The sequence below is a fragment of the Triturus cristatus genome, chromosome 9, assembly GCF_964204655.1.
Source record: "Triturus cristatus chromosome 9, aTriCri1.1, whole genome shotgun sequence".
Lineage (NCBI taxonomy): Eukaryota > Metazoa > Chordata > Amphibia > Caudata > Salamandridae > Triturus > Triturus cristatus.
In genome coordinates, this window is record NC_140592.1 from 1,265,328,588 (window position 1) to 1,265,350,994 (window position 22,407).

At 48.0% G+C, this 22,407-nt stretch overlaps 1 protein-coding gene across 1 annotated transcript in view; it reads left to right on the forward strand.

The window, feature by feature from the left end:
- Positions 1 to 22,407, forward strand: part of ARHGAP5 (Rho GTPase activating protein 5) — a 570,224-nt gene that overhangs the window by 257,684 nt on the left and 290,133 nt on the right. Inside the window, exon 3 of the mRNA XM_085627411.1 lies at positions 621 to 759. Within this exon, the coding sequence (XP_085483537.1) occupies positions 621 to 759 (139 nt within the window). The remainder of the gene's footprint in view (positions 1 to 620; positions 760 to 22,407) is intronic.

A 22,407-nucleotide genomic window follows, 5' to 3' on the forward strand; every position in this document is an offset into this window, starting at 1 on the left:
ACCAGGCTGTGTACTAGTAGGTGGTTACTGGGCAGGATGCGTGGTGGGACCAGGCTGTGTACTAGTAGGTGGTTACTGGGCAGGGTGTGTGGTGGGACCAGGCTGTGTACTAGTAGGTGGTTACTGGGCAGGGTGCGTGGTGGGACCAGGCTGTGTACTAGTAGGTGGTTACTGGGCAGAATGCGTGGTGGGACCAGGCCATGTACTAGCAGGTAGTTACTGGGCAGAGTGCGTGGTACCCCTTAATCCCAACAAACATTTCCTGCTGTTTTCGTGCACGCTATGTCTCCTCCCGAGAGCAGTATCCTGTGAAATTATAATGGGAAGTCAACCACCCTAAAGGTAGCCCCAGTTTGGCTCTAGGCTCTGCACCCCACCTGTCTACACAAGTGCTGTTCTGACCATAGAAGAGGAGTCCAGGCGCTGTGTGATTAGAAAGTCCTGTCTTTGGTGCCAAGTGGTTGAGATAGTGAGTGATCGCTCACGGAGTCAGGAAGTCTGTGTCTTTTGCATGTTCCACGTTGTCCTGTGTGGAAGTTCATCTACAATAGACTGTCTATGCCTTGGACTTGTAGCTTGAGCCTACCATTTTTCTAAAACCTTTATTTTCTTTGTTTCAGAAAAAGGGACATAGGCATTTCAAGCATCGCAACATTTGGGTGAGTGATTACTTTGGGAAGCCCCTGCAGAGCCTGGTGAGCGCCGAGAAACCCGTGCCACTCTTCGTGGAGAAATGTGTACACTTTATAGAGGACACAGGTAGGGAAGAGCACTTCTTCACGTGTGGCCCTATGTGTATATATATATGTCTGTGTGTGGTAATAAACACGCATTAGCAAAGCCAAAAGGTATCGCCTTACGAAGGTGCTGATTGTTGTTTTGGCTTTGCAAACGCCTGTTACCGATGCTGAAAAGCATCTGCAATAGAAAAAGAAAGTCATTAGTAATGCCAATAGGTCGACTTTTAAGTGCTACTGCTAAAAAGATGATTTGTGCATTCTTTTAACATGTATTCGCTCATTAGACCCGGATCATTGGGTCTGCCAGTGCTTGTTGAACATGTATTAGCACATTCGAGCCGGATCATGGCTCGGTCCATGCTTGTTGAACATGTATTAGCACAGAGCAGGATCATTGGATCGACTGTGTATTAGCAAATTGGATCGAATATGTATTAACACATTCGAGCCGGATCATTGGGTCTGCCCATGCTTTTTGAACATGTCTTAGCACATTCGAGCCGGATCATGGGTCGGTTCATGCTTGTTTAACATGTCTTAGCACATTAGAGCAAGATCATTGGATTGAATATGTATCAAGCCTACAGAATCATTCAACAGGTATTGACCAATACATGTTATAGAAAGAGGAAGAAACATAAGAAAAAAAACAGAAGGAAGGATAACAAGAGATAATTATAGGATAGAGAAGACGAAAAAGAACAAGAACAACTAGAAGAAGTAAAGTAAAAGAAAAAAAATGGCAGGATACTTAAAAGCAGCAGGAAAGAACTTACAACATAATTTACCCTCCCAACATCTCCATGAATGCAGCGAAGACTTTTAAGCACAACTTAATGAAAAAAAAACACAGACACTGATCTCAGACCCTTACTTCAACATAAAAAGGGCATATTGGTCAATTACCTTATATTCTTCACAAGAAAGCTGGCAAAATGGCGCTTGACCATAACCGAACTATTGAAGTCACAAAATATAAAAAACATACCATACTGCGTTAAGCTTCTGATCGCTCACTCGCAGAGACTAGGAGCTGCTCTGCATATAACAATCTATAAAAATGGTATAGTACTCATTCAAGCAAAGGACAAGGATCTAAACAAATTTGATGAAAACTTCTCCACACTTAAAGAAAAAGTCGAAGATTCCACTCATACGAGGAACCAACAAAGCCCCGGCGCTAGTTCAATTACACACCACAAAAATGCAACTCCGAGAGAGGAACATGAGAAGACCGAGATCCCACAGAGGTCAAACCCTTCCCCAACAAAAGCAACAGAGCCGAACAGGTGCTCCTCAGAACTAATGGGCCTAGCACCGAAGGTCACGATGAATCCTTCATCAACATCCCTCAACGAAAGACAAAGTCCAGCGCAACGTGCAAACATGTCAATGTCCATGCCGGGAAACAATCGCCACATTCATCAAGAAATAGTGGGAAGACAATCGAGAAAGTCTGCTACACCACCAAACATAGGGGATTATTCTATAACAGCCACCCAACCACCATTCACCGCTCCGCGTACATTCAACTCTCCAGACAGCAGGAGCCCAACTCCTATTCTATTAAAAAGCCTTCATACCTCCCCCAGAGGTCGGATCCCAGTTACTCGGAAGCCAAAATCCAGCAACATTATACAAACCATTTTCAAAGCGATACTGGATCTGAAAAATATTGAGCACCTCACAGAAAACGCACACTCCAAATTAAAAAAATATGCAAGAGACAGTACTCTCACTACACAAAAACATAAAAACACCACCAATGTTGCTATCAAACGGACATAATCGACCCCAAAAACTCCCTAGCTACCTATCGGAAGAGAAAACACAAGTACTACTGCAATCCTACAAGACGTCAACTGCCACAACTAACCCTTGCAACGAGAACAAGGTACATATAATCAACTTCGCCCCAATCAACTTCTTCAGAGAAGTCAGGCCTAGTGACCTAAAATTAATTGCGAACAACCTAAAGCAAATAACACTAATCAACCTAAAGCAAAACCCCATCCAGGATTCTCAGACAAAGATCACGGGGCTACTAATCAACTGCTGCTCAGCAGTGAAACACGTGTCGGACATCGCTGACTTTATCCTGAGTCAGGAGATGGACATCGCGATCCTAACGGAAACATGACTCACAGAATCTTCCTCGCTGTGCTTGGATCTACTGGTGCCCCCTAACTATTTTATTGTGAGGTAAGACAGGCTAAAGAAAATAGGTGGTGGTATTGCAGTTATTCATCGCTCGGAGCTGTTGGTTACTCCATTGCCCGCCGACCCTCTTGACCCATGCGTATACCACCGCACTCTCCATAGTTAACAACAAGAAACAGCTATGCAAGGTTCATGCATTCTATCACCCCCCCAGGCAAGAATGAACCTTCTATCGACCACTTAATGGAGATCATCACAGCAAACACCTCCCCACACTCCAATGACATATTCCTAGGAGACTTCAATTTACACTGGAACAATCCTAATGACAGCCAGGTAAACATCATCAAAGACTTCCTAGCAGACCAAAACCTAGTGCAAGCCTGCACGCTTCCAACGTGTGTGAAAAGCTCCACACTAGACTGGATCATATCCAAAGATAAAGCGGTAAGCTTAAGCTCAATCATGCCTTGTGACTGGTCAGATCATCACATAATATCCTTCCAAATTCCCAGAATACTAAAGAAAAGAACCACTCAACCAATCAAACCCAAACAATGGGTGAGGACCACAAGGAACATGGACAAGGAGAAACTGGCTTTGTTATGCAGGAAAGATCTTTCCCCTCCCAGGAATATGACAAACGCCAACGAACTCATGGAGCACTACAATGCGAAGATGTCGCAGATAATGGACACCATTGCACCATTAAAACTAAAGCGAACATTGGACAAAGAAAAACAAAACCTGGTTCATGGACATACTAAATGAAGAAAGACGTAAACTGAGACTAGCAGAAAGGCAATTCAGGCAGCTACCGTCATCCCCACAGCTAAAACTGCTAAGAAAAACCAGAAGCGCCTACAATAAAAATATTCTGAAGTCAAAAAAAGAATTCTTCAGAACGGAATTGGAAAGTGCGAAAAACAGACCTCTGAAACTATTTGAATTGGTTAAACGATCAAACAAAACGTACAAATCTGCACTGGAAGCAACAAAATGTCAATTTAGCTGTGAGGAATCAGCAAATTTCTTTACATCCAAGGCCACGTCCCTGGAATGCGAGCTTTAAGTCAGCAGCTTCTACATTGGAGGCCTCTCAACCAAATAGTCCACCAATGCCCAACGACTCTTTACCCAAAAACGAAGCTCATTGGTCCACTTTTGAGCTATATGACCAAAACGACATCCTGAAAACCCTGTCGGCCATTAAGCCTAACAATCACTCCAATGACCCACTCCCTGCTAAATTTATGCCGTACATAGACAAGGAGATCATCCCCAGCCTGACATCGATAGTCAATGCTTCCCTGTCTCAAGGATCCTTCCCAGACTGTCTATAAATGGGACAAGTCATTCCTATCATTAAAAAACCCGACAGAGAATCCCGCTGTACCTAGCAACTTTCGGCCAGTATCCAACATTACCCTATTAGCTAAAGTGATTGAAAAATGTGTTCAGCAACAAATAAGTCAGCACATATCTAAATTCCAACTACTAGACGATTGCCAATCAGGATTTAGACCAAACCATAGTACGGAAACTTAATTCTGCACATAGTAGACGATGCATTACTCGCTCTAGACCAAAACAAAGCATGTTTGTTAATCTTGCTTGACTTATCATCCGCGTTTGACACAGTTAACCATGAAATGTTGCTAGAACGTCTAAAGAACAGGATGGGTTTTTCCAGGAACGTTCTTGAATGGTTCAAGTCCTACTTGAGGAACAGATTACAAAAGATTTCTGGTGAATAAGAACTTGTCAACATCGTTCACCATCCAGATAGGGGTTCCACAAGGATCAACCCTCTCCTCGTCACTATTCAACTTATATGTGGAACCACTAACGGACATACTCCACCGTGCGAACATACTCTTCCGCATGTACGCCGATGACACTCAGATTATAAAAGAATGGACCAATTTGATCACCGCCCTCAATAGCACCCCGATCATTGTAGATTCAACCAAATCGCTAGGAATAACGCTAGACCAAAGCCTAAACATGCAGTCACACATTAACACGCTGGCTAAAAGTGCAAGATTTCACCTGAGCTACGTTGAGAAATTGAAACCTTTCATCGAAACGGCAGACCTCAAAATGGCAGTTAAAGCATTAGTAATCTCTAGGATCGAATATGGACGCACAACACTTTCTGGGCTCCCCAAAATTGCAACAGCACCGCTAAAAGCCTACGTCAACGCAGCCGCAAGGCTCATAACGGTCAAAAAAATTCGACCACATCTCTCCTCACCTGAAAGCACGGAACTGGCTACCTTATGAAGCCAGAATTCAGCTCAAACTGGCGTGCATAACACACAAAGCTCTACACATTAAGTCACCAAGATACCTAGCGCAGAAACTGGTGATTTCTGGGGGAAACAGACCATCAAGGTGCGCCAGAGACCTAGTGCCGAAACCACCGATTTTCCGCAAAAAAAAAACAATTTACAACCGAACGTTCTCAGGTGCCGCACCGAGAATATGGAACTCACTACCTCCAGACATCAGAAGGCTAACCAACCACGCAAGATTCAAGAAAGAAACTAAGATCTTCTTAATGAGTAAATTCCTACCGTAAGCATTACAGAGCATCCGCACATGGCTCGCCCAAATACTCTCGCTCTAGGACACAACTTGCTTCCTTCGAGGTCATGGTCCCTCTAATGTTACAGCCTGCATACGTACTAAAGCAGTTGTCAAAAGAAATAGATGTGCCAACTTTGAACAGGACTGGAATATATTAAATGCTATACAGGACTATGTACCAGAAAAGTTACCCTGTTCTGAACTGTGAAGCGCTCTGATACCCTACGGGGTCAAGTTCGCGCAATACGAAACACTGAATAAATAAATAAATAAAATTAGCACATTCAAGCTGGATACTTGGTTCGGCCCGTGCTGGTTTAACATGTATTAGCACATTACGGATGTATCATTGGGTTGGCCCATGCTTGTTGAACATGTATTAGTATATTCGAGGTAGATCATTGGGTCGGGCCATGCTTGTTGAACATGTATTAGCACATTATGGCTGGATCAGTGGGTCGGCCCATGCTTATTGTACATGTATTAGCACATTACTGCTGGATCATGGGGTCGGCCCATGCTTGTTGAACATGTATGCACATTCGAGGCAGATCATTGGGTTTGCCCAATGCTTGTTGAACATGTACTAGCACATCAGGGCCGGATCATTGGGTCGGCCCATGCTTGTTGAACATGTATTATTAGCACGTTACGGCCTGATCTTTGGGTCGGCCCATGCTTGCACAAGTCTTTGTGTCTCCAAATCATTGTTTACAGGAAGAGTAAGTGTGGTGTTGATATTTGGTGCCAGAACCTGCCTCCAATTGCCTCTAATGCATTGCGAAACTCGTGTAATGCAAGAAATGGTATGTTTCATAGACAAAATAAAAGCAAGGTATTGTAACTTGAACAGTCTGTTTTAGATCCCTGTTCGATACTATCTGGACTCTTGTTCATCCCATCTCTGACCCTTGGCATCGGTGTGCAAAGACCGTCCGCCAGAAGAGAGTAATGACAGGCAAAATAGGAACAAAATCAGAAATGTAAAAGAGCAGCAGGAAGGGAGAAGGGACACTGAAAGGAGAAACCCACTTCAACACTTCAAGCGGCGCGCACGCGATGCCAGGCGATGGCGCTTGCCTTTGAGAGTAGCATGGAAATGGCATCCTGAGAGCTGATTCACATACAATATGCAAATATACACATCGAGTGTGACGTGCCTGTGCCACCCAATTCCTTTTTGTACTTCTATTTCTTGAACCTCCTGAGTCAGAGGACTGCCCTGCCCTGTGCCAGCATGGGACGTTGCAGATGAAGTCTGTGCTTGTGATGGGAGCACAGAGCAGCAGGTGAGGAGGGCGAGCAGATGCCGGCCCCAGTACACCCACTCACGTCATCCTGGCCCAGTGTAGTACGATGCAGGGAGTTTAGTCAGGGAATATGTACATTAAAAAGTGCTGGAACAAAAAAAAAGTTGTCCCCCCGGTTTAAGCTGTGGAAGGATAGGTTATCCTGTCCAACGTATGTTAAGGAAGGTATGTTCAGTGAGAGGCCCACAGTAATGGGAAGCAAGCAAAAGTCCGCCAGTGGGAAGCGGTGGATGACCCAAAGCCAACTGTTACTGTCCACCATTTGTCCTGCAATCAGTAGCTAGCTGTCTGTAGGCAGACCTAAAAACTATGCAATCATTGTATTTACATTCCTTTGTCTTTTACCCATGTTCAAGCTCCTTTAGAGGTAGCTTTGTGTTTGTGTAAATCGTTTAGTATTAAAATATAGTTGGTCATACTGCATATTTTTTCTAATGTGTTAATGTTTTGTCTACAATTACTGTTGTAATTTCCACTGTTGTCTTTCGCTTGTAGTTCGTTATTGATTCTGACTGCTGAAGTTGTTTGAGTTGCAAGTCCCTTCTATGGTTGGAAGGTAGCGTTTGGGGGCAGTTCCTTCAGTCTAGTGAGGCCAAGACAGGATACAAGCAGTGACATTGGCTGTTAGGTGTAGCTCACGGCTGCTTTAGCTCTCGTTTGTCTAGACCTCTTGATAGTTTTAGTAAATTACTCTCAACTGGGACCATACTGGTGCTTTCCATATGCGTTTGTCGTTCACTGGTATCGCCCGTGGCTGTGTGGATTGTATTTCGGACAAAGCAGTTCTTCGAAAGTGTGCATCTAGCACTCTGGCTGCCATGGCCCATGGGTGCTTTGTTCCAAGAGTGCTTCGGCTGGGAATCTTGCAAGAAATTAGTTGCGAGTTTACCTAACTATGGACAGTTCCAGGAGACCAGGGCCCCAGAAGTCTGCATGCGTTCTTGCCTTCTGCAACACTACAGACTCTCTGTAGTATCAGTTCAGTGTTGGCTATTCTACTCAAGGCGAAGCATGTTGTGCACCTGGCCCAGGCACCTTCTCCTCCGCTTGCTGTGGTTTGAACATAATCCTTTTGACAGCCTGACACATCTGTGGTGGGAGTACTCTACATCACCTCTCTGGGGGTCGGCTTATGTACGCCAGTGCTTTCAGTTCTAACGTTTGGCTTTGGTAACAAGATGCACGCCATCACTTTAAGATGTTGGTCTCCAATAGGAAGGCGTGATAGAAGGGTCTTGGCTGTAGGTTCTACGTGGTCCTGGAATCCTCCAATGGGAAGACTGGTAAGAAGAGCCCTGGCTGGACATTCCATGCGTGGGTCTGGAATCTTCCAATAGGTAGACTGGTAAGAAGGGTCCTGGACAGAGGTTCTACGCGGCCTGAAGTCCTCCAAACGGGAGACTGGTAAGAAGAGTCCTGGCCAAATGTTATGTGCGTGGGCCTGAAATCTTCCAATGGGAAGGCTGGTTAGAAGGATCTTCGCTGCAGGTTCTCCTCACAGGTCTAAAGTAAAGGCTTCGCTCAGGCTCCAGGGGTGGGCACCCTGCGGGAGGGTAACGGTATATCAGTGACTCACTAAAGCCAGCTGCCTCTGACAAGTCTTCCCTCACACAAAAATAGTAATTAAGGGTTAATCTGCATGCCGGTCCTCAGCAGTAAGAGAACTGTTGTCATCCCTCTTTCTCACTTACTACTGTCCCCGTGTTGCCACCTCACCCATACTGCCTGTGCTGCATTGTGCATCATCATCTCCCATACCTCCCTTATCAGCACCTCCTCTGACGGAACCTCCCTTGCTGCCACCTCTCATACCACCCAAGCTGCCATCTCCTGTGTCGTCACCTCCCATTCCACAATCTCCCATACGTCCTATGCTCCTACCTCCTTTCCTGCCAGCTCTCATACTGTCCTGACTGCCTCTATTCTGCCACCTCTCATCCCTCCTGTGCCACCACCTCCCATACTTCCTGTGCTGCCACCTCCCGTGCTACCACCTCACATATGTCTGTTGCCATCTCTCATACCTCCCAAGCTGCCACCTCCCATACCGCCTGTGCCTCCATCTCCCATACTGCCCTTGGTGCCACCTCTCGTATATCCCATGCTGCCACCTACAGTACAACCTGTGCCTCCACCTCCCATATAATCTGTGCCTCCACCTCACGTGCTGCCCGTGGTACCCTCCCATAGGCCTCATGCTGCCCCCTCCCAATGTGAAATAGACGGTTAATTAACAGCGGTCTCTGTATCCGAAATGATCTGGTATTTGACTCTGAAATCGATGGTTGTGATCTGTTATCCCAAAATTAGGACTTTGATGAAGTAATGACCATTTCATGGGGAGTGTTGCCTCCCCAGTGATCCAATAATGACCGTTTAATGGGGTCATGGAAAGCATGTGGCCTCTACAGAGGTGCTGACACCACCTCAGTCGCTGGTAGTGATGCATTTTGGGCTTTCGAAGAAATTTTCCTGTTGTAGGGTTTGTAGCGCTCTGAGCTGGATACAAAGATGTCCCTTCGAACTAGGCACTCCGACTAGGGCGCAATGGGTGGCTAACCGGGGAGGTCTGGAATAGCTTACGTTCTTCTTTGGGGCAAGGTAAGTGTGACACACCCTCCTAGAAGGGCTTGGGTTCACTCAACATTCCACTTCACATCACTGACGTCTCATGAGCTTAAGAGGTGAGTCACCACACTTGCTCCAAGGAGTAAGGAAGGGCTTGGGTTCACTCTCCACACTGATGTATCTCATGGGCATGAGAGGTGAATGTGACAGCGGCACCGTCTCCAAGGAGTAAGGGTGAGCTCCACTTCACATCACTGATCTTACATGAGCATGAGAGGTGAGAGTGACAGCTGCACTCGCTCCAAGGAGAAAGGTGGGTTCCACTTCACATCACTAACGTTCAATGAGCATAGGAGGTGAGGGTGACACCTGCACCCGCTCCAAGGGTTAAGGGTTAGTTCCACTTCACATCAATGACGTCACATAAGCTTAAGAGGAGTGGGTGACACCTGCTCCAAGGAGTAAGGAAGGGGTTGTGTTCACTTTGCGTGCCACTTCACATCACTGACGTCACATGAGCATGAGAGGTGAGAGTGACACCTGCACCGGCTCCAGGGAGTAAGGAAGGGCTTGAGTTCACTCACATCACTGATGTCTAGCTTGAGGGGGTTGAGGGTGACACCTGCGGATAAAGGGTTAGTTCCACAACACATCAATGACTTCACATGAGCTTAAGAGGCGAGGGTGACACCTGCTCCAAGGAGTAAGGAGGGGCTTGGATTCCCTTCACATACCTCTTCACACCACTGACGTCACATGAGTATAAGAGGTGAGGGTGACACCTGCTCCAAGGAGTAAGGAAGGGCTTGGGTTCACTTTGCGTTCCACTTCTCATCACTGACGTTACGTGAGCATGAGAGGTGACAGCTGCACCAGCTCCAAGAAGTAAGGAAGGGCTTGGGTTCACTCACATCACTGATGTCTAGCTTAAGTGGGTTGAGGGTAACACCTGCACCCGCTCCAAGGAGAAGGGAAGAAGTTGGGTTTGCTTACATCACTGATGTCTGACATGATCATGAGAGTGACATCTGAGCTTTACAAAGGAGCAAAAGAGTAGCGCAGGCATCACTGGTCTTCATCAAGAACGTGTCTAGTTAAAGAAGGAATCGTCCTGTTACTTCACCTTCCAGTCCTTTTAAAGGGGAGCTCTTTCTGCCGGGACAAAATGGCATCTTTCATTGAAGTGTTTTAATCTTTTGGCACAAACCCTGGGTAGCTGGTGGGAAAGTGTATGTGGCACACTGGCCTGCCTTACTGTGCTTGATGGTTATGCATAGTCCATGGTCTGTGCTGGAAGCACTTCCAGTCTTTAGCATACACTGTTGTGATCCATGGCTGAGTGAGCTGGTTTATGGCTTGCATGTCCTTGGAAGTGTTTCCTGTGCGTTCATACAATGGTGGTGTCCACAGCTGTGTGATCTGGTCCATGGCTCGCATGTCCTAGGAGGGGTCTCCTATGTGTTCATACTACGGTGGTGCCCACAGCTGTGTGAGCTGGTCTATGGCTGCCATGTCCAAAGATGGGCCTCCTGTGTGTTCATACAATGGTGGTGTCCACGGCTGAGTGAGCTGGTCCATGGCTGGCATGTCCAAGGATGGGCATCCTGTGTGCTCATAGTGGTAGGGTCTACAGCTGAGTGAGGGTGTCCGTGGCTGCATGTCCCAGGAGGCGTCTCCTGTGTGTTCATACAATGGTGGTGCCCACAGCTGTGTGAACTGGTCCATGGCTGGCATGTCCCAGGAGGGGTCTTCTGTGTGTTCATACAATGGAAGTGTCCATAGCTGTGTGAGCTGGTCCATGGCTGGTATGTCCCAGGAGGGCCCGGGTATCCTATGTGTTCATACAATGGTGGTGCCCACAGCTGTGTGAGCTGGTCCATGACTGCCTTGTCCCAGGATGGGCCTCCTGTGTGTTCATACAATGGTGGTGTCCGCGGCTGAGTGAGCTGGTCCATGGCTGGCATGTCCCAGGAGGGGTCTTCTATGTGTTTATACAATGGTGGTGCCCACAGCTGTGTGAGCTGGTCCATGGCTGCCATGTCCTAGGAGCTGTCTCCTATGTGTGTATACAATGGTGGTGTCCATAGCTGTGTGAGCTTGTCCATGACTGCCATGTCTCAGGAGGTGCCTCCTGTGTGTTCATACAATGGTGGTGTCAATTCTGAATGAGCTGGTCCATGGCTTCCATTTCCAAGGATGGGCCTCCTGTGTGTTCATACAATGGTGGTTTCTATATAGCTGTGTGAGCTGGTCTATGGCTGGCATGTCCAGGAGGTGTCTCCTATGTGATCAACTATGGTTAGCCAAGGTGAGGGGTAAGTAGCCAGGGCTTGGGCGAGGAGAAGCCAACACAGGGTGTGCAGGGGTGGGAGCAGAGGGTCAGGGTTGTGAATGAAGTGGCGAGGGAGAGGGGCAATGGTGGGAGGGGTAGACTGGGGTTTGCGGTAGAGTGCAGACACTGTGGGGTAGGAACTGGTGGTGTGGGAAGGGGCAGTGAGGAGAAAGCCAGGGTGGGTGCTGAGCGGCAGAGCAATGCACAGGTGTTTGTGGGAGGGCAGCAAAGCACAGGTGATGTAAAGCCCCTAGAAGCAGAGCTGAGGGATGCCAGCCTCTCGTGTCGTCCCATAGAAGGCTCTGTTAGTGTCTCCGCTCTCTGGACATACTTGTACATGCAGCAGCTTCCTGGCTCGGTGTTAGGTGCTCTAATGGAGAGGGCTGGCTCTGATAGTGCTTGGACTGTCTAGACCCACTTGTACATGCAGCAGCTTCCTGGCTCGGTGGCAGGCCCTCTTTTGGAGAGGGCAGGCTGTTCGTGCTTGGGCTCTCTAGACACACTTGTAGACACAGCGGCTTCCTGGCTTGGTGGCTGATGCTCTGTTGGAGGGGGCAGGCTCTGTTAGGGTCTGTGCTTGGATTCTTTTTTTTCCCCTGAAAATCTTTTTTATTTATGAAAAAATAAACAAAATACACCACAAAATTCAAAACAAATACAAATTAACTCAAACTACATATTAAGACCTTAAAACTTAAAATAATCAATAAAATAATTAAAGACATTACCTAACACACAACAAATGGAGCCTATTGTAAGGAGTCGTAGTCACAAATAATTTCAAAGAAGCACAGTTTACAAAGTTTCATTATCAGCCGCAAACGGGAAGTCGTCATTAAAAGGAGCACACAGCCAACCTCTGCTTTTGTTCCAGGGGACCCAAATTCTCGTCCATTTACTCGGGTAGCCTCTACTCTCATACACCGCTCTCTCAGCCTGCATGCACCAGTCCATATCGGACTCCCAATCATTCGGTTTCGGATTCCCCCCCTCCCCTTTCCAGGTTAGAGCGATATTCTGTTTAGCCACCATGCATCCCAAAGTGACCCATAATCGTTCTGGTCTAGTAAGATCCGTGGCATCCCAAATATTCAAAAGACACAATCTCGGAGAAGCCTCCACTTCTTTATAGCAAATCTGAGATAAAATAGAAATGACCTCCCCTCAATACCGTTGAATAGTCGGACAATCCCACCATTGATGTAAATCAGTACCCACTGCCCGCAGCCACGGGGACATAACGAGGAGACTGAAAAACCCATTTTGACCAGTACGGAGCTTGTGTAGTAGGTCCTATGCAATAGTTTGAGTTGGATCAATTTAAACCGGGAGCGAATCGCCACCACCCGGGTTGACGCTACGGCCTCCCTCCATTCCTCATCCGAATTCTCACCCACGTCTAAGCACCATTTCGTACGGACTTTTGCAAGGGGATCAGGTGAGTTATTGAGGAGTTTACGGTATGTGAGAGATATGGCTTTGTTGGGGAGATAGTCATCTAGTAACCTATCCCCCAAAGCGGAAGACATTGGCACCTCCTCGCCCCTAGAAAGCACATTGGTCAGTACACTACGCTCCTGAAGATAGCGAAACTTTTCCCCTTCATGTAGTTGATATTGTCGCTGCAGATCGGCGAAAGGTACTATACCGCCCTTAGCCCACAGGTGGCCCACCCTAGACAGGCCAATCAAATCCCATTTGTCAAACCCGGGTTGCCGTCCAAGCTTATCCAGGCGACAAGAGTCAAACAATGGAGTCGCCAGTGTAATCCTGCCCTAAGTGTAAGAGGGAGGGTCCTCCAATGCTGTACATCTGCCTTCAACAGTTAAAGAGGTGGGCCGCAAGTTGCGCTGATAAAAGACCGCCTCGCCGATTGTGATGTAGATCCCTAAATATTGGAAGCCATCACTAACCGTCTTAATACCACAGTCCGGGAGGAGCGAAGGGCGTCCACTCAGGATATATAGCAGCGATTTGTCCCAGTTAATCTTCTAACCGGAATATCGTTGAAATAAAATTAATGTGGCGTTTTGGGTAATCCTCAGCAAGGAGTTGAGTGAGATGAGGTCTTCCGACGAGTTGATTTTCAGGTAGAGTTTCGTATCATCCGTGTACATATGAAAAAGAATGTTCATTGATTTAAGAGCGCTCGCTAGTGGTTCCAGGAAAATATTGAAGAGTATGGGAGAGAGTGCTGACCCTTGCGAGACCCCCATGGAGACTGTGGATGTTTGGGATAGCCTATGGTTCACCTTCACTCTATTGTGAAAGAAGGAAGCAAGCCATTTTAGTACCTGACCGGAAAGGCCCATCCTGTGTTCCAGAATGGTTATGAGGATATCGTGATTAACCGTGTCACATGAAGAAAGATCAAGGAGGATTAGTAGGCCGGATCCGTTATGGTCTAACAATTTTAGGATGTCATCCATGATGTGAAGGAGCGCGGATTCAGTACTATGACCGCTCCTAAACCCAGATTGATGTAGCTTCATGAGAGTGAAAGTCTCAATGTGCGAGCAGAGTTGCGATTGGACACATTTTTCAAGGAGCTTGGCCAGAGTAGGGATGTTGGAGATGGGACGAAAGTTGTTGAGGTCAGATCTGTCCGCATCGTGCTTTTTGGGAACGGGTGAGACCCAAGCTGCTTTTAGACATTCTGGGATCTTGCCTTGAGATAAGGAGGCGTTGACAATCTTTGTCCAAAGGGGGATAAGGGCACCCTTGATTTCTTTGAAGACAGACGAGGGTAAAGGGTCGCTGAAATGATTAGAGGAGTTAATGTTCAGCAGAGTTTTGCAGATGTCGTTTTCACTGAGGGGGGAGAAGGAGCTCCAGGTGGCCATGTTCTTGGTGCTAATAAGAAGTGGCTTTAGGCTCTCAGAGGGGGCATGGTCAGCCGCACTCACCGATGGTGTAAGTAGGGCCCTCTTAGATTCAAGCTCAAGACTGATGAGCTTAGTTTTTTCCGTGAAGAAGATAGGCAGATCATTGCAGGAGGGTGAGTTGGCTGTTGATTCGAAGTGCTTGGGTGCTATAGCTGATTGCTGTTTGACAATTGGGGAAGTTTTTGGGGACGATTTGAGGCTTGACTGAGTTGGACCCTGAAGTAATCAGCCTTAGTCGTCTTGATTTTTTTATTGTAAGTACTCCTAACCGATCTAAGGACTTTTAGATGATAGATGGAGGGTTTGGATCTCCATACACGTTCAGCAGCCCTTAGGTTGTGGCGTTCAGAGTTTAGGTTGCCGTTCAACCATGGTTTGGAGATTTTTGAGGGGGTATTTTTTTTGCTGTAGAGGACCTATTGAGTCCATGATATCGGAGATAATTGAGTTATAGAAAACAGTGAGATCTTGTACACCAGTCATGTCAGTTTGGGGACACAAGGCATTTTTACAGTGGATAGCTAGACCGTCCGTTTTACTATTCCTGAGGTTTATTTTACACAGTTTCATTTTCTTTGGTTGGACCATTTTCCGTATCACCTCCCTGTTGATAAAGATGATGATGCTGTAATGGTCGGACCAATCGCATGGGGTAATGCCCTCCAATGTGATGACTGACTTTCGAGATAATGAGGTCCAGAATTTCTCCTTTGTTGTGAGTTGGCCGATCACAGAATTGGATAAGGTCCAGGTCAGATAGAAATGTGTTAAGGCAGCTCACCGCTTGGTCGTTGGGTTTGGACCAGTGGATGTTGAAATCACCAAGGTATATTTGGGATACTGATGGGTCATCATTGGAAGATATAATTTCCATTAGGTGTTCAGTGAAGAGGAAGTTATCGCCAGGAGGGTGGTAGAAAGTGTGAAGTTTGAAAACCGAGATGTGGTTACTAGAAATGTTGAGACAAAGGTATTCAAATTAAGGTGAGGAGGGGGTCTCCATGTGGGATACAGATAGTGTTCCGGTATATGCAAGCTAATCCACCGCCGAGTTTCGTTGTTCTGTCTAGACGGATTATGTCGTGACTGGGGGCACTAGGAGATCTAGAATGTGGGTGGACAAAGGATTTAACCATGTTTCCGTGAGGATGATCATATCTAGTTCATTGTTTTCGATGAGATTGAAGATCTCTGAGGCATGTTGTTAGCTGTTCTACAATTGAGTAATGCACATTTCAGTCTTATGGGCTTGTGTGATGTAGGAGCCTGGGCGATATTCACTTGCTTGAGGTTGTCGCTATTTATGACTGCGTTTGTACTAGGGTTCCCTGTGTGGGTTGGCAAGAATGGTTTGAGTTTGGGTCATAGGGACCTTGTCCATTTCTAGAGTGGTTGAGTAAGAGAGGAGAAGTTCCTAAATCTCAGTGGACACAAGTTCGACTATCGTTCTTTTAGGACGAGAGGGGTGGTTAGGGAGGGGTAGGGTTCTGGAAATAGGGTGAGAGGTATGCTGGGCCAGGCCCGAGGGTGCTCTGGCAGGGACTGTGGATATTTTCCTTGAGGAGCGCAGAGAATTGAGCTGGGGCAGGTGGTTAAGCGAGAGGGCTAACAGTTCATGGACTTCTTTAGTGAGAACGTTCACTTGGAGAGATAGCTTGTCCAGATGTGCCATCAAGCCTGAGTGTTGGTTTGAGGAAAGAAGCTGAGGGAGGTGTCCTGGGGAGGGGGGGACGCTAGTGAAAGTCGTATGAGGTAAGATATGGGTCCAGGGGAGGGGATGCATCATTAAAAACTTATATGGCCCCTACTTGATTGGAAGGCGTGGCAGGGGAGGGAATGTTGTTAGAGGCTAAGTGGTGTGGTGTAGTGGAGATGCTCGTATGGTGAGTAGGTGTGTTAGGATAAGAGTGTATCCTCAAAGTCGGTCCTGAGAGTTCAATCAATGAGGAAGGGTTAGAGGGTGAGACCCAGGCTGAAAGAGCTACGGCTGAGGGGGAGGGGGGGCAGTATGTCTTGGGAGGGCAACCCGATAGGGGAAGACGCTGAGCATCTGGCTTACTGACAGCAAATTAGGTGGAGCATTCAATCCGCCACCCGGTAGGAACGAAGGTCGCTTGGTGGGCGAGGGGGAAGATGTATCGGAAGGGGGACTGGGGGCAGAGCTTTGGGGTGCCCTTGTAGTTGCTGGAGCTAGGTCTTGTCGCAGGGAAGTTGTTTTGTTAGCCTGTGATTTTTTAATCTTCATAAAATTTGTCACACTGCTCTATATTTTGATGTGATGATTGGGTGAGTACGATCCCATTGTTGTGAATGGTAATGGTGAGGTTGGCTTTGAAGATTGCAGAGGAAGTTATGGAAAGCCTACCATGAGGTGTTTTCCTTATCTGCTTGACCTGAAAGGAGGATATGAGGGTTCTCCTCCATTGGGACCTTCTGTTCGTGAAGAAGATAAGGGCGTTCACGATGCTCCCATTGGACATACAGAAATATGTATCTGATATAAGCATTATCGGGTGACGTTTGATTATATTATGTTTGAGTTTCTTGGCAGCATTTTTGGTGAGGTTGGGGGGGGGGTAATTAATCTTAAAGGCATTGAAGCCCACTTGAGAAAGTGATCCTTCAATAGGGCTGGTGATGGTTGTAGCCATGAGAGCACGGTGCCACGAGAGTATTTGAGACTGGGGGTGGAATGAGAAATGTATATACTTAGGGTTGCAATTGGTGTTATATTGAGCCCAACTAATATGTTCTGCATTCCATTTGATTTAGTGGAGGAACTAATTGCTCAAAAACAGAAATAGTCCATTCTCCCTGAGGATTTCCAATCTTCATTCATCTGGAGTGGTGAAGGGCTAGTGAGAGTGTGCCCATGCCAAGATGGCCGCTGCTCTAACTTCTGTCCTCTTTCTATTGTTAAGAGGGAGGACTGGTGAGGCCTTCTTCTTTCAGTGATTCATGCATTGCAGGAGGCTCTAAGATGGCTGATCAGGCTTACAGATAGGGGACAAAGTTGCATGTCGAGTGATGTGGATATGGTATCATCTCTAAGATGGCCCAAGTGTACAAATGTTGTTGAAACAGGTGGTCCTCTGGCATCACATCATGAGCTGATCCACACAAGGGGGGCAGGACAGAGAGGTTTCACAGCAGTGCATCGGTCGTCATTATGTCACATTCTGCTACTCCAGGTGGCTATGGAGCATAGTCGGGCGTGAACCAATCATTGCTTAATGAGCACAGGGGTCACCCTGCAACGCGGTCGTCCGCCGTAGAGGCGAAACGGCTCCTGTGTGGTCGAATCAGTATGCGTCACTTACCAGTGCTCATCAAGGGGCCGTCTCATGCGGCGGAAACAGGCGGCTTCTATGACGATGAATGCTGCCAGGCCGAGACTGGACCGAGAGGCAGGCCTTGCTGTCTCCGCTCAATCCGGGCTTCGTGTCATCTCCTCTGTGAGCTCACCCGTGCCATCTGGGCAGCCCGTCTCTTCCTGATCCAAAATAACGGTGTGATGCTCTCCTCAGCGCCTCTGTAGCCCGTTTCGTCGTAGGAATGTGCCTCTGCTGTCAACGGGGCAGAGGACACTTCGCGATAGGTTAAGGGTGTTCAGCGCTCTCCGCTCTAACCGGGCTGGTGACCGCACTGTCCCTGCTAAGAGCCTTCCCACCTTGCTCCTCCGGAAACATGGTGCAGTACCACTCCGACAATCTGCTGTGGCAAACTCTGTAGCAACGGTCCGCTTCCCACTTTTCACTTTCCAGGTAACGCTTCTTCAGGATGGTTACTTAGGGGTAACGTTGGGGGTTGCTTCGGGGGCTGGATGGCACGGTAACTCAGGGTTCGAGGCATGTGGGCTGCTGAATTCATATCTGTGCATAGATCGCCGCCTAGTGTTGGGTCCGGATTATTGCACATTGTTGTCCTGGAAGAGTCTTCGAAGTATCACGAGATGGGTGGCTCCTCCCCTGGACTACAGTGCGCATGGGCATCCTCTCCATCCTTATATTGTTTTTTTCCGCCATTGGGTTCGGATGTGCTTATCTTAGCTCAAGTTCGGAAACTTTAGTTTAAGGCCAAAAGGCCTTTAGATCTCGTCGGTATTGTTCGCGTTCGGTATCGACCAGTTTATTTTGTGTTTTAGTACCTTCTTTACGCTTTTCGGATCCGATTCGGTCCGAACATCGATCACCGCTCGACGATGGAATCGAGGACTCCTTTCAAGAGATGTCCTTTATGCCATGCGAAATACCCACACGTCGATGTCCATCCGGTGTGCAACAAATGTCTCTCACCGGATCATGATGAGTCGAAATGTATGGCCTGTGCCCGATTCCACTCGAACAAGACTCTGCGGAATCGACGGGCAGCGAGATTGGAGGCACAGCAATCAGCGCCTGCCCAGGTCAACATCTTCAGCACAGAGGATGAGGAAGCCGAGAGCGTAGAAGACACAGACTCCAGCCACGCTTCCGCACATGAATCCCGATCGGAAGACGATGATGAGGTGATCTTCGAGGACGAAGACGTCGTCGACTAGGTAGGAGACTACAATGAGGCCCTTGGGGCCGAGGAAGATAGCTCCAGCGAAGAGCTAGGCCAACCCGTCGATACGGAGGCCGAGAAACAAAGTCGTCATAAGGCTCAGGTCGAGGGATCGCCTGCGGGCCTTACCCAAGATCAGTCGCACAGTTCTTCGGCCCCGCCTCAAGGCCCGGCCTCGAACATTTCACAGGAGCCATTAATATCGAAGACGACTGGATTTTCTTCGGTGAAACCGAAACCGTCCGTCGCACCGGTTACATCGAAACCGAAAGTGAAACAGGTTGCGATCGGATCGAAGCCTCGAAGCCCTCCACTCCTTCGACGCCGGCACAGGTCATCGGCACCGAACACACCAAAAGAGATTTCGGTGCCGCGCTCACCGCGACGGGTTCCGGCGCTGAGCTGAAGAAGGCGGCCCTCGGTCCCCACAAGGCACCTCGGCCTATGGCACCGAAGATTACGGCCCAACCCACCAAGGTCAAGGTGGTCGATCCGTCTGCATCGACATCAAAGTGTGCGGCGCCTGCAAAATCATCGGCTCCGAGGAGCGTCGATACCCACCTTCGGATCGACGACCCAAAGACTGGGAATAAGTCGGATACCGCTTCAACGCCTGCCTCCAAGGTGCCTATCAGTTCCAAAGCGCCATCTGCGTTCACCTTGCAACAGGTCTCAGCGTCGTTGCAACGCATCAGGGACCGGGCAACCCTTCAACCTACGTCGGGTCCCGAAACGCACAAGGCCGCAAAAGCACACTCTGCGCCTGCGCACATCACATTTGGATTGCCGCCGCCCAAGGCACCGAAAATGTTCGAAATTCGGACACATGTCCACCAAACACAGTCACTATCCACTGGACAAATCGATATCGAGCCTTCACAGGCACACTTTATCGACGCCGACACTGGTAGGCTGATGCTCCGCAAGCGGAAAATCACACCAGAGAAGGGTTTGGACTCATACAAAATTCCTTTGAAACAAAAACTGCCGGCAGGTTCCGCACCAGTGCTTCATGAAACCTTTCAACCCTTCCTTAAGGACCCACCGTCTTTTTCTCCTACGCATTCAGAGGCAGACGCCGGAGTGGACTATATAGGGGATGACACCACCTACCCGGTGAATATCGATCCTGATGATCACATGCAAGACCCAGATCAGGCATGGGATGACCCCACCGACCAGGGTAACGCACCAGATACTCCTGACACGCAGCTTTATAATATAAAGACATCTCCCACGGAGGACACTGCTGCCTTTAATGCCCTCATAGAACGGGCTGCTGCCAATCATGGAGTGGAACTCCATTCTGACACTGTAGAGGAAGACTTTTTAGTGGACACATTCGCCTCCTCTGAGAAAACCGTCAAAACTCTGCCAATGTTGAAGGGAGTTATAAAACCTGCAAAAGACATTTTTAAAGAAACAACCAGGGCACGGGTGTTGAACCCCAGAATCGAAAAAAAAAAATACAAGCCTGCACCCGGAGACCCTATGTACATTAAGGGTCAGTTACCATTAGACTCCATGGTTGTTGCTAATGCTCGCAAACGAGCACATTCACAAACAACGGGTGATGCTCCTCCCCCCGACAAGGAGTCCAAAGTGCTGGAGACATCAGGCAAAAGGATAGCAGCGCAAGCGGCAAACATCTGGCGCATTGCCAACACACAGGCACTCCTGGCCCGTTATGATAGGTCACACTATGACACACTAGAATCACTGCTACAACACTTGCCAGATGAATACAAAGAGGCAGCAGAGCTCCTTATCTGAGAGGGACAACTCCTTACAAATGCGTCCATCAAATGCGCACTGGATGCAGCCGACACTGCAGCAAGGGCGATCAACACAAGCGTCATGTTGAGGAGGCACGCATGGTTAAGAATCTCAGGCTTCAAACCTGAAATTCAGAACAATATCTTAAATCAACCGGTCAACCCAGACTTTTTATTAGGCCCCGAGGTTGACACTACCCTCGAAAAAATTAAAGACACAAACTGCAAAATCAATGGGGGCTCTGCAGTCGCAGCAGTTTCGGAGTGGCTCCTTTCGTCGCCCCGGGAATAGAGGAGCAGCTAGAGGTCAGGGGTCCCATCAGCAGTACAATAAAGCGGGTACACAAAGTACCTATGATAAAAACAATAGAGGTGGATATCGTGGATCCAGCACCAAAGGCAGAGGACGTGGGTATGGCAACACCAGGTCCTCCCCCAAAAACAAACAGTGACGCCTTCTCCCTGCCCCCCGACCACATAACACCTGTCGGGGGGAGACTCCAACAGTTCCTGTCAGTCTGGAAGTCCATCACCACAGACAGGTGGGTCAGGGAAATTATCCAGTACGGTTACTGTCTTGAATTAACGTCCACTCCACCCAACATACCGCCAAAGCACCGTCCTATGTCCGTAGAGCACTTGGCATTATTGCAGCAGGAAGTACTAAGTATGCTGCAAAAAGGTGCAATAGAAGTAGTGCCCGTAAACTAACAAGGGACAGGGGTGTACTCTCTGTACTTCTTAATCCCAAAAAAGGACGGATCTCTCAGATCTATACTAGACCTGAGACCCCTCAACCACTACATTCTGTCAGAGCATTTCCATATGCTCACCCTACAGCAGGTTCTACCGTTACTCAGTCAGGAAGACTTCCTAGCCACACTAGATTTGAAAGATGCGTGTTTCCACATACCCATACACCCATCGCACAGAAAATATCTCAGGTTCACTATTCAGGATCACCATTATCAGTTCAAAGTTCTCCCCTTCGGAGTAACAACGGCACCCAGGGTCTTTACCAAGTGCCTAGCAACAGTGGCTGCACATCTACGGAGACAGCACATTCACGTCTTCCCTTACCTGGACGACTGGCTTGTTCAGGCAAAGTCAGCCCAGCAATGTGCCAGCCACATATCCCTCACCATTCACCTTCTTCACAGTCTAGGATTCTCACTAAATTACCCAAAATCATATCTTCAACCCGCACACATACGCCAGTACCTGGGCGTGACCATAAACACTCTGACAGCCACAGCTCAGCCAAATTTAGTGAGGATCAACAGCATGCAACTGCTGATCACAAAGTTCAAACCTCAACACTCCCTTCCAGCGCGAGTGTTCATGCAGTTGATGGGCATAATGGCCTCCTGCATTTTCATAGCCCCGCACGTGAGACTACATATGCGCCCGCTTCAGGAGTGCTTGGCACGTCAATGGAATCAGGCTCAAGGACAATTAACAGACCTAGTGTTGGTGAGCGGTCGGGCATACAACTCTCTG